The following is a 13,769-nucleotide window of genomic DNA, read 5'->3' on the forward strand; positions in this document are numbered from 1 at the left end:
TGAGATAACTCAATCAGGAAAATAGTAGAATTACTAAGTGAATGCTTTACAAGAGTTTATCATTCAGGTGGGGCCATTGCAGTAACAAGAGAGGCAAATGCTTATATAGAAAGTGAGGTAAATGAACTGGAGGTGCAAAGCAGATTACAGAACATCGATGTGAAACAGCTATGGGATTAGGTGGTATACCAGCTCGACTTTTACGAGAAGGTGCTAGTGAATTGGCAGTGCCCCTGACCATGTCATCTCAGCTCTGCATTAGGAAAAATAGTTCCATTGCATAAAGGAAGTTTCATTCCAGTCATGAAGTGAAGTGGCAATTACTGACTAATCAATGTATCAGTAGTTCTTGTCAAGGTACTGGAGAAGAGTTGGTCAAGAGCAGGAATACAGGAATGGATACACAGAAATGGTATACTGTATGGGGGGGGGCATGGTTCTGTGAAAGGCAGGTTGTGCCTCAGTAACTTGCTCACATTTTATAATACAGTAACAGCTAAGTTGGATAAAGGTAATGGGTTTACAATTACTACTGGATTTTGCAAAACTTTTGACAGGATACTGCATAGTATTCTAATTAGTAAATTGCAGTACGTGGAGATGTGTATAAAGTTGAAGTGGATCTGAGGGTGGTTAATGGAGAGACATCAGAGAGTAGTTTATTCAGGAGTAGTCCAGTGGAGGGCCTGTGACTAGTGGCATGCCACATAGCTCTGCTTTGACCACTACTGTTTAATTTGTTCATTAATGATATAGGAAAGGATCTCAGAGGAACTGTTTACATCAGTGGCAAACAACAGTTTGCCACTGATGCAAAATTGGGTAGAGCAATAGTTAATACAGATGGTGTTAAAATTTTGTAGGATGATTTGGATAGACTGGCAGTCTGAACAAAGGAGAATGGATGTCAGTTTAATGTGGCAAAGTGTAAGGTAATGCATTTTGGGGTGAAAAGATTACCAGATGTATACCACATTGATGGAACTGTACTCCAGGAAATTGATGAAGCCAGAGATTTGGGAGTTTTAGTGGATATGGAGTTAAAGTTTAGAGGGCACATAGCAAAAGTCATTAAAGCAGCTCATTAGGTTGCTTGGTTACTGAAGAATATCCTGATAAGTAGAAGCAAGCAGGTTATTATATCTGTTTATAAACCTTAGTATGACCTCATCTTGATATTGCATGCAGATCTTATCACCTAGGTTTCTTGGGATGACAAGAAACCTATCCTTGCAAGCTGAGCAAGAGTGTAGTTAGCAGCGCTGTCAAGACTTTGATAGATACTGCATGTTTGATAGATAGTATGATAGATACTGCACAAATATTGGATAGTGCTTGGCATGATAGGGATTCTCTTGATGAGTCTGACTCCATGGAGTGATAATAATAATAATAATAATAATGTTCTACCAGTACAAGCAGATATTATCAGTTTGGACCAAGAATAATCCTTGAGCTTTTTTTGATATGTGGTAACTAGAAAGAAGAATGATTATGGTAAGATGATGTTATTGGACAAAAGTGGGAGATTGGTAACTGCTGCAGAGGACATAGTAGAGATATTCAATCAGCAGTTGACCAAGATGTTTTATTCTCAGAGTGTGAAATCAAAAGTTCTACTGTAGAGAATGAAATGAGAGAAAACTTAATGGTGATTAAGCAGGAGGTATAAGAGGAGTTAAATAAGCTAGATGTGAATAAGGCAATAGGACTTGATGAAATATCACCATGGGAATATTTCTTAAGGGAATGTTCCAAAGATTTAGTATCAGCCTTGCCCTACCTGTTTAACAAGTCTTGCAGCAGCACAAGTCTCAAAGGAGTGGAAGGAAAGCAGAATTATTCCAAGGCTAAGGCAACATTATAGACCAATCTTGTATATCCATAGGTAAGGTATTGGAGAGGTTGGTAAGAGATTGGATACAAGAGTTGAAAGTTTTTTCACTTGGTTATACTATAAATTAAAGATGCCAAGAAATTATATTCTTGGTTTTGTTCTTCAAACATGAAGTCACTTCACAATTGGGCTACTTGTATATTGAGACTGATGACTCCACATCAATTTCCTTAGTATCTGTAAGGATATGTGCATCACATTATGGGATTCTAAGGAAATTGATATGGAATCATCAGTCTCAGTATATAAGTAAGCTAGTCATCAAGTGACTTCACTTGCACACTCTGTTTGCTTACACTTGGATAAAGGATGAAACCAAGAATATAATTTCTTGGAATCTTTAATTTATAGGATATACGAAAGTGTGTTGATAACAGTGATATTCTTTGTATTGATCAGCATGTGTTTGTTAAAGATTGTGTTTTACAAACTTATGTACTATAACAAAGTCACAAATGCATTGGACAACTCAGATGCATATACTCTAGTACACTTTTGCAAATGCTTTTGATAGATTGCTATACCACAAGTTGGCAACTAAACTGAAGCAGAGGATCGGATGACAGACTAGTTGAGTTGGGTAGGTTATTTATTTTGTATGCCGTTCCGCCCCTCTTCACCTGTCCCTTATGACGTCCTCCTAATGAGGAATTAAGTATATTTTATGACTATAGATCCGTGTGTGTGTTCACAGGTCTGGTTTGCCTGTTCTGAGGGATGAAAAACCTGAGTTTCTGGTTGGAAAGAAACCCTCTACCTCTGTATGAGACCGTATTCTGAAAAAGCCCTTGGCCTCCATATTCCTCGTATTATGGAGGGTAATTGAACCCAGGTCTTTCGGACCAAAGGGCTTTTTCTATACCAACTGAGCTACAGAGGCTCTTAGTTGGATAGGTGAATAGCTATCAGACATCTATCAGAAGTTGTGTATGGGGTTACTATATCGAAAGAGGAAGGTCACTAGTGGTCAGGGTGAAATTAAGGCATTTTATAATATTACTTCCTTATTTTGCTAAATTTAATAACTCTCCAGAAATAGTAAAATCTATAGCTGATGAATGTTTAAATTTTTCTTTTGTCAAAAGGAGTCCATTCATCAAGGGAGTTTGTAGTTATTATTAAGAGAGACCTCCAGGGAGTCAGTGACTTATCGAGAGAGGCTACATACACTAGCTATCATACTTATTCTTGAATTCATTCACAGTGCTCACACTCAGAACATTCTATGGCAATCTTCCAATCATGCACCACCCTATGAGAGAAAAATATAGCCCTCACTCCCCTTCTTAACATCATTCATTCTCAGCTTCCACGGATGCCCTCTTGTCCTTTTCCCACCCTCTATAAATTGAAAAATTCCATCAACTGAAATCCTGTGTGAACCTTTCAGAAGTTTGCAAGTCTCAATCATATCACTTCTTTCTCCTGTTGGTTAGTGTCTGCAGTCTACAAATTCTCAGTCTGTCTGTCTTCATAATCAGTATTCCACAATCTTGATATCATTTTTAACATTCTCCTTTGCACTCTCTCCAGTATATCAGAATCACAAAACAGACCAGACCTGTGCACGATAGTCCAAATGAGGTCTTATCAAAACCTTGTAAAGCGGCAAATGACATCCTTATCTTTACATGTGAATGCTCATTTCAGCATTGCAAGTATCTTTTGAGTTGTATTTGCAATCTTTGCTACATGGCCCCTGAACTTCAACTTCCTATCTACTAGCACTCCAAGATCCCTAGCCTTATCAGTTTCTTCAAGAATATTTCCACCGATATAATACACCATTGGATATCTAATCATGCCGAATTATATGACTACTTTTACTGACATTGAACTGATCCATTTTCCCATGCTCACAATCCTAGCCTATTGAAATCATTCTGCAAGTACTGCATATTAACAGCATTCCTGATTACCTTACCTATCTTTGATAAATAATAAATTTTAATAAATTTAGTTTAATCCTTTATCCAAGCGTAGGCAAACAAAGTTTGCACTTGAACATATCTTCAGGACTGAGGTAAGGTGGTGCAACTCCAAGCAAAGGTGGACCAAGCTCTCATCACTCCTTGTCTCAGTATCTCCCATCTTTGTTATTTTGCATCATCAGCAAATAGCTGTATGTCACTTGGCTTGTCATATCCTTCCTAATATCATTAATGTATAGATTGAATAATAGTGGACCAAGCACTGATCCATTTATTTATTATTATTTTTTTTATTAATCTTTGTACTGATTATTGTACTGATTATGGGCAGTACTACCTTTACATCTTGCCCAGACTTGATATAGGCCTAAGCCTTTACAAGTGTTTTACCCTATGCCTGTTCTTCTGGTGGCAATGCCATGCCACCAGTGTGCCCTGTAGAGCCCTGAAGAAAAGTACTTTTATATCCTTCTGTGTAAGCCCAAGCTGTTTTAAGTCCTTATAGCTATCTGCGCTCCATACGCCATGTAAAGAGATGGTGGTGCTGGTAAACCTCGGAGTTCTCCCATGCTCCTCCCATATCTTACTAACTAGATCTTGGTTATTCTTATAATAGTTTACCTTATTATTATGGCTATAGGCATGTGGGCACCTGTTCCCATCACCTGGGCATCAACTACCCAAATGTCACCATCTCTTTTAATCACTAAGTCTGGCTTACACAAACCTGCGGAGGTCCTATAATGTGATTCCACTGCAGTGTCCCAACCTTTGTTCTTAAAGCGGTTGTTCCGAATGGAAACCACGGTGTCATGCCTTCACACACACAGACCCCATGGGTGCGGAAGCAACACTGGGCTATATGAGACAATGTCGCACTGTAGTGGCAGCCAGCCCTACAGTTTGAGTTGTCACCACCCTATTGAGCTGTGCGGGCTCAAATGGGCAGGGCATTGATCCTTGTCCTGCATTGATATCAGTCAGCCATCCTAGTTGATTTCTTATTTTATCCTTATTTATTGTCACTGCTTAAAATATTCTTTCGTTTGCTTTTTTCCCTGAGATTTAGAATCAGATTTAAATTTAGAAAGTTTTTCTTGCCACTTGTCCATGTTTAAAAGGAAAATCTAAATAATAATATTTTTGATTAAGAACTGAACAAGTTTTTGTTAATAAAATTAATAGAAACACTGGACTTCAAACCCATTGTACTGAATAGTCACCTACTTCAAATCAATTTGCGACTGTGAGCAATGAATTGAAATTCATACAACATCAATTATATCTCATTGTTGAAGTTTGAAATTTTTTAAACATCTGGCTGTTTAAATATCCCGACAATTCCATTGTTGTGTGCTAAGTTTTAAATGTGGAGCAAAATTTTTACATAATGGGATCCAAATTATGCTGTGGATCAATAAAAGCGTTACTCATATTAAAATATTTAATTTTTTTCGCCTGTTTTCATTGTTGTCATGATCTTATAAGGTGCAAGAAGTGTTTGAATAGCGAAGAATATATTTTCATTGTCTCATGCCAGTCGGATTGTGTGAGTATGAGATCAGGGGGGTGGGGGGAAGAGAAGATTAGTGAACAGGGAGAGGGGAAGGAAAAAAAGAAATCATGCTTGTGTCACTGAATGTGACATAGGGGAGGTGGGAGAGAAGAGAAAAATATTAAACTCATATGTCCAACTCTCATGTTGTTGTTATTATTATTTGGAAGGAAGAAAGTACTAGATCTGTTGGTGACTGGAACACTAAAAAATTGTAAAGAGTACTAGATCTAGGATGCAGTGTAACCACCACTAGTACGAAAGTATTAGTGGTGGTTACACTGCTAGTGGTGTGGTGCAGGTGCCAGTGTTTGAATCATTGTTACTTAATTTGTATATTAGTGATATTGGGATATGTTTAATTGGTGATAATACAACTGTTTTACAGATTATGCAAAACTGTGGAGAGTGATGAAGAATCAAGCAGATGTATGGCCTTTCAGGACTTGAATAGATTGTATGAGTGGGCAACAATATGAAACTGTCAATTCATTGTTGCTAAACATAAGGGTCTGAAATTTGGTAGGATGCAAAGTATACACTTGGGGGGGGGGATTTTGGAGAAGTTGAGAAGATAAGAGATCTTGAGTAGTGGTGGTGGACAAGGATCTGAAGTTCAGAGGCTACATTGCACAAGTTGTGAAGACATCACCACAGATTATGGGAATGATGAGGAGGACTTTAATTTGTAGAAATGAAGAGATTCTGGTTCCATTGTACAAGGCCTTGATCAGGCTTCATATAGATTAGTGTGCACTGATTTGCTCTCCCCTGGTTTCATGGTGATGAGGATATATTGGAAAGGAGAAGACTGACTAAAGCATAACTGGAGTTTGGGATGTGAAATATGATGCAGTTGTGAATAGGAGGAATATGATTGAGACATTTAAGTTAGTATAGAGTTGTTGCCAGGTTAATGTGGAAGAATTTTTTTTGTAGAATATGAGAAAGGGGTAAAACAAGGTGATATACCCAGAAGATATATGAGGCGTGTAAGTAGAGGTATAAAGGGAGCAGTTTCTTTGCATGGAGAGTGGTTGGTGAGTGGAATGCATTGCTTGACATTGCGGTAAATACAGTTACAATGAATGAGTTTGAAGCATGGTTTGATGGACTTTGTAACAGTTTTTGCCTTTTGTGATGAGTATTGAGTCCATGGAGATCTGTTAATAATGTTCATCCATTGACAGATACATTATTAAGAGAAAAAAATGCTAGAGAACATACAAGATCTGAAAACTTCTAATAGCCATTATTTTTTCTATAAATAATGTAAGCTATTGCTAAACAATAGCTAGTCATGTATGTCATTCAATACAATCATGCACAGGGTTTGCATTGTTTTGTAATGCCTGTGAGGGTTATTAGCATAATAAATGTCTTTTAAGTTCCTTCTAAGTAACACATTGATAGGTGACCAATCCATTAAATGTCATGCAGAGGTGAGTGTTCAATAAGACCACTTTAATCCTTTTCTTTTATCTTTCACATGCCTTAGGTGTTTTCTTATGGATTTCATAACTTTTTCCAATCTGACCAATGTGAATGTGATGAAGAATCAGGTATTTTTCAAATGGAATTCTGTCTTTGTGTGGATGAAGAAACTTCTGTATGTTAACAGGAATGTTAACTTATTCCTGGTTTGAAGGCTGTTCGCATTGACTTTGATTTGAAACCTCATTTGAAATATGCACTCCCCTAATTTTCTACATGGAGTATACTTGGATTAAAGCAGTAAAAAGGCAGAAATATAAGGTCTGATAATACAGGCTGTCCACATATGCAAGGTTTGGGCTGTACGAACATTCCAGAGACTACATGTTTCATCCAGAATTTCTTCCTGCATAGCGATGTGGTGGCACTGCTGGATAGGGCTGTTGTAGTTTTAAACATGGCATCAGGAGTGGAGAATGTGCAAGTTGTGTGGTGGTTAGCTGAGCTCAAATCTATCAAATTTGTGTAGCATAAGTCAGGGTTTGCTGGAAAACTTGAACTAAGGGGGCTGAATAGTAAGTTCAAGTTTTCCAGCAAATTCTGATTTTATGACTCTAAGCAATTATTTCAGCTTTTATTGGCCACCATCTATACTGTTCAGTTTTAATTCATCATCATCATCATGCATATCAAGGATTTAGGCCTAGCGTTGCCTGTTCCGGCCTTAAAAGTCATCGTTGAATCGTTTAAGAGGACGTCCTGGTTTTTTTTTTCCCTAATGGCTTGTACTTTAAGGCTTGTTTTGGTAATCTTTCTATTTTCATTCTTTGAACGTGTTGTTTCTATTTTTTAATTTTTTCTGTTACTGATTCTTGGTTTAATTCTTTCATAATTTCTTAATTTCTTTTGTGATCAAATAGAGTATGTATACTTTTCAGTTTTTCTCATAAACTTCATTTCTGCTGTTCTTAATATTAGTTTGTCTTTTTGTTTTATTGTCCAGATTTCACTTCCATGCAATAAGACTGGTAGGGCTAATGTATTGTATACTTTTAGTCTGGTTTGTTTTTGAACTAGGTTTGGTTTAAATATAGAGTTAATTACACCTGTTTATTTTTAAATATTTTGCAATTGAAAAGCCAAACGGCTATTTTTTTTCTGGCGAGGTTGATCAATTAAGGGGATAAAAATCCCTTATTGTTCTTCAGTAAGCGAAACTAAGATCGAAAACTACGATCTGAACGTTTCATGCCGACGAACTGTCAGCGTATCCAAACGTAAGTGACCACTTGGTAGTGCCACACCACAGCAACTCGTTGCAAAGGTGGAGCAAGCTCCCTCACTGTTCTTGATATTTTCTCATAATGTAAAAACACACAGCTCTTAGGAGATGTAGTACTGTTTTACATTATGAGGAGAGGTCACTACCCAGACCGGTTTCAACCTTTTTTGAGGTCTCATCAGTGAGTAGCTAGACCTAGAATATCAGAGTTTAAGTGAAAAGAACCTACATACTTTTGCTATACAATTGCCAGAAAGGTGTGTCACTATATTATATATTATAACATAGTATAACTAAGATGAAAAGCCAAACGGCTATTTTTTTCTGGCGAGGTTGATCAATTATCCCCTTAATTTTCTCTGTTATTAATTTTAGGCCAAAGGCTGGGTCTATACATGATCATCCTTTTCTAAATCCATTCTGTACTTTTAAAATGAAGTTTTCGGAATATTTCATTAGTTTGCTATTTAATATTCTGCTGTATATTTTGTAACAGGAATTTAGTATACTTATTTCTCTATAGTTTTTAGGGTCATCTCTATTACCTTTTTTTTAAATATAGGAATCACAATTGCTTTATTCCATTCTATTGGGGTGGGGGGGGGGCTACCAGTTGTATAAATTTTATTAAAAAATAATAGGAGTCTTTATTTGAATCTTGTTCCTGTATATTTATACAGTTCTGAACCTAGCTTATCTTCTCCAGGTGATTTTCCATTCTTGTTTCTTTCAGGCTGATTTCTAATTCTTCTTTAGTTATTTCCTTTTCATTTTCATTAAATGTTTGCCAGTTGTCTTTTTTAAGATATTTATCTGTCCACAATTCTGTGTAGAAATTTAGAAATTCTTCTAATTTCAATTTGGTGTTTAATTTTATGTTTTCTTTAGTATCTGCATTTAGGTGTTTCAAAATCTTATATACATTGGGTCTTATTTTATATAAATCATGTAGTTTTAATTTATATGTATATTTATATGAGTGACTTTGTGTGAACATGTTGCTTTCTAGCTTAATTTATTTTTATAACCCAATAGATAATAACAACAGGACTCTAGCATTGATGCAGTAAGTTTTTTTTTCACCAGTGGTCAGCCAATAATTTTAACGGTTGACCAGATCACTGTAACTTTTGCATACCATGTAAATTGTAGTGCAGCTTGCTTCTTTGTATATATGTGTATACTCCAGATGATGACCTTGATGTGAAGGTTGAAACGTCGAGTTTTTATTTTGGTTTATTTTAAACTGCAGTATTACTCTAACACGGTAGTTGTTTTCATAATTTTTTTGATGAATTTCGATCACCATGTAACCATGAAGTAAAGTAATCATTCTTAACATGGTTGTAATCTCCATGATTTTATCAAAATGAAAGGAAAGGATTTCCTTATTTCAGGTTTCTTAGCTTTTGTACTCCAAGTTATTAATATTGTTCTTATATTCAAGAGGAAAACAATCCTTATTGTTTTCCTCTTGAATATTTTCTGCCATTATTCTTTCACTGCATATCTCATTTCACTGTTAATTGTTTCTGACCACATCCAGGATATCTTTATCTTCAGTATTTGTTACCTTTAACATCTCTTTCCTTTTGCAGTATTCTTTCCTTCATTTCTGAGTCTCCCCCCCTCTTCCCATATCTCTCATTTTGTCACCTTTGTGATATTTAACTTGTTCTCACCAAAGTCTTATTTTCATTAGCTAATTGTATACAGTTTTTATTTTCCTGTATTGTCTCTTAACTTCCTAAGTTCACCATGAAGTTCTGATTTTTCTGTCTTTATAGATAACTCCACCACATACCTTCCTGGCTAAGTCATCAAATTTTCTACAGATTTTTCTACTGAGTCTCCTAAGTTTGGTTTTGTTTTCAAACCGCTTCAGTTTTTCTCAAATATTTGTGTATTTGAGTTAACAATCCACCTCTGAAAACATATTAATATACCTTAATATCTACTGCTCACTCTATCCTTCTCATCTGTCTAGGACGGGTTGAGTCCCCTCCTAATGAGGGATTACTGGTTCACCACTCCTCTGCTGTATCCCTTAATTCTTGTGTAGAGGCTTAAGTGCTGTGAGGACATTATTTTCATCCCTGCTGTCCACCAAGATAAACTGGGATGAAAAACCCCAGATAAACTGGGGTTTTTCATCCTACAAGCAGGCAAACTGGCCCTGTGAACACACATGGATACAGTCATGAATATCATACTTAAGGGATACTATGTTGGAGGTTTAATGGATTTTTTACAACACTCAAAAAGAATTAAAATAGAATTTAATACTTCCTATATTTCGTCCTAGTCACTAGGACATCTACGGGGATTACAAAAAAATTAATGTAACATGCACACAAAAACTTACAATACTAAGCCCAACCACATGGGTGACACTAAAGTCGTATCTAGGTGGAGCGCCCTCTAAGGGTGGTAGTAGGTGGCCTGGAATGTAAGGTGGGACCTCTGGTGATGAGTGTTTCCCAAATCTTCGGAAGCTTAATGCAACCGTATTTGTTAAGATTTGGTTGGTTTCTGAGAGCTGCTGCTGCTTCTAAGAAAAGCCTCTCTTTCTTGAATTTGCTGTGGTGGAGCATGGTGGTTTTCTTCCATGATACTCTGTGGGTGGTGTCCAAAATATGGTCAGCCAAGCCTGAATGGCCATAGTTGTGTTTAATGATGTACGACTTGTGTTCCTCCAGGCGGAGGGATGCTGATCTGCCTGTCTGTCCAAAGTACACAAGCTTACAGGAACAGGGTACTTTGTAAACACTAGGCAGAGAGAGAGGAGGGAGCTGATCTTTCGTAGAACAGATAAGGGTAGCAAGTTTGCAGTAGGGCTTATATGCTGTGTGTAGGTTATACTTTTTTAGTATCTTGGCTATTTTTTCCGAAGTGCCTCAGATGTAGGGTATGGTGATGGCATTTTTAAAATCTTGTTGACGAGAGGGACGGGGAATGGGGGAGGAATTGATTATTTTTTTGATACTCTGTTCGCTGTAGCCATTGGAGAGGAAAGTTCTGTGTATGTGGTTAAGCTCAGTAGTGAGGGCGGTTCCACTGGAACAAAGATTGTGGGCTCTCTTGGTAAGGGTTTTAATGATGCCATATTGTTGTGAGGGATGGTGGTGGGAGAGTTTGTGAATGTATCTGCCTGTGTGTGTGGGTTTTCTGTATACAGTGAAGGCAAGTGTATCATTAGGCAGGCGTGTGACTAAGGTGTCTAGGAAGGGTAAACAATTGTTCTTTTCCTTTTCCATAGTAAACTGGATTCTTGGTGTAGGCTATTGAGATGACCGAGGAAGGAGTCTAACGTGTCTGGGCCATGAGGCCAAATAGAGAACACATCATCTACATATCTTAGCCAGATAGAAGGTTTGAGTGGGGCTGAGTCTATGGCTCATTTTTCGAAATCTTCCATATAGAAATTGACAAGGGGGGGGGGGGTGAGAGGGGGGGGGAACCCATGGCAGTTCCCTCTATCTGCTTATAGATTTTGTTATTCCAAGAGAAATACCCAGAGTTGATGGCAAAGGAAAAAAGATCTAAGATGTCAGAGGGGGAAAACGTTTTCTAAGAGAGATAAAGTGTCAGTTAAGGGAATATTGGTAAACAAAGAGGAGATATCAAAGCTTACTAATATGTCTGTATTATTCAAGGTTAAATTTTCTGTGAGGGCTTTAAAGTGGGTCGAGTTTTTTATATAGGAAGCTGAATTTCCGGTGAGGGGGGACAGAGAGTTGGCCAGCTGTTTAGACAGTCTGTAACAAGGTGCATTGGTGGCATCTACTATAGGTCTGAGTGGGGAATTGGGTTTATGGATTTTTGGTAAACCGTATATTCGGGGGGGACGGGAACAGAAAGGTTTAAGTTTTTAAAAACTTAAACTTAAATTTAATTTCATCCCACTGCTTGTGGGATGAAAAACCCCAGTTTATCTGGGTTTTTCATCCCACTTTATCTTGGTGGACAGCAGGGATGAAAACCCTGTTGTCCACCAAGACCGGCTAACTTGGCTATGCCTGAGGAAGATCCTTAAGCTCCTCACATCGTCAACGGGAATCGAACCTAGGACCCTAATTCTCCAGGCATGTGGTTGCAAAGCACATAACCACTAGGCTAACCGCATGGACCCTGCTCACTCTGACTTAAATTTCTCTTTTTCCTTAAGAGAACATTTTATAGGACCACAGACACAAATAAGTCTTTGTGGAACTATAAAGATTTATTTAACACAGTAGTTTTAAGATTTAAATTACTATGTTTTGAAATTTTCTCATGTCTATATTTAAAATTATTTTCCACAAAGTTTCTATTTTAATGTCAAATACTACAGCTAATCATTTCTTTCGTTGATCATTATTGTTCCTATATTCATTATAAGTTTAATGTATACAGTCAATTGTTTCAAACACTGCTATAACTGATTCACTTATTCCAACAATTATTGAAGATTTCAGACTGAAGCCCATAGGCATAGTGCTGTGCTAATAGATATTCACTAGGGCAAACTATTCTTGTGATCCATATGAATCTGTTATATTGAGTCGACTATAATTTCTGATTATTTCATAGTAGTATGTCATTTATTTTTGTCTGTCTTGGTAAAACCAAAATATTAACATCTGTATATCATTTATTTGTGCTGCTTATTGTAATGTGATAAATACCATTTGAATATTTTTTTGATTTAAACTCAAAATATTTTAAGTTAAATATCCAATCTTGTATACAAAATATACAAAACTTTATTCATATTATGGTTTTTCTTTGCAGTTTGGTTTTGCATTAACCAGGACAATTAGTGACAGCGTTACGCCATACTTGGTAAGTATTAAATAATACTTACTGTTGAGTTTGTTGTTTCAAGGATACTTGCGACATAAGACTGAATGATATAATCATGTAATCACAAGAAAGATTTATTTAACCAAATATTTCGGTCTGGAAATAGCAGACCATCGTCAGTGGTATTACAAGAACAATTTAAAAAATACAAGCTAGAACACTAACAATAGATTGTTAAAATTAGCACATGCCGCGTGATGTTATATCACTAAGTATGAAACGGAATATTTTGAAGTAGAAACATGATTGAATTTGCTATTAAAAAAAAAAAATAAAAAAAAAAAATAATGAGTAATCTTGATTAGACTTTCCCAGATTTTTGATATTGATATACAGTCATTACGATTCAGGTTGGGGCAATGGAGCAAGGCCTCCACTCTTTCCTTGAACAAACGTTCGAACCTATAATGGGATCTATGTAAGAGGCGAGTCCTAGACCAAAGGATGCTGTGGTCAGTTTCAATCCCGTGTTGAGCCAATCCAGACTTTTCAGTTTTGTTGTGAAGAATGGATGATTGATGTTCTTGGATTCTTTTTCAAGAGAACATCCAGTTTGTCCAAAATAAGAGAGATCACAGTTGCACGGAATTTGATAAACTCCAGGAAGAGCTTTAGCCAACTTTTATTTAGAACATTTAGAAAAAGTCCTCTTCGCATCTATTTTCCCTCAATCATCTTTTTGGGTAAGATATATGGATGACATATTTACTATTTGTCCTCACAGCAAAAACGCTTTACCTTCCTTTTTTAAACAGTATTAATTCCTTGCATCATCGCATAAAGTTTACTATGGAATTATAAGAAAACAACCAGTTTTCTTTTTTA

The 13,769-nt window shown here is 36.7% G+C and overlaps 1 protein-coding gene across 1 annotated transcript in view; it reads left to right on the forward strand.

The window, feature by feature from the left end:
- The window catches only part of LOC150107934 (protein GPR107-like), a 262,788-nt gene that overhangs the window by 32,849 nt on the left and 216,170 nt on the right, over window positions 1-13,769 (forward strand). The window contains exon 3 of the mRNA XM_090415460.1: window positions 12,873-12,923. Coding sequence (XP_090271586.1) covers window positions 12,873-12,923 — 51 coding nt within the window. The remainder of the gene's footprint in view (window positions 1-12,872; window positions 12,924-13,769) is intronic.

The sequence above is a fragment of the Typopeltis vanoorti genome, chromosome 3 (assembly GCF_054136105.1).
Source record: "Typopeltis vanoorti isolate ZY-2024b chromosome 3, IOZ_Tvanoo_1.0, whole genome shotgun sequence".
In the NCBI taxonomy this organism is placed as follows: Eukaryota; Metazoa; Arthropoda; class Arachnida; order Uropygi; family Thelyphonidae; genus Typopeltis; species Typopeltis vanoorti.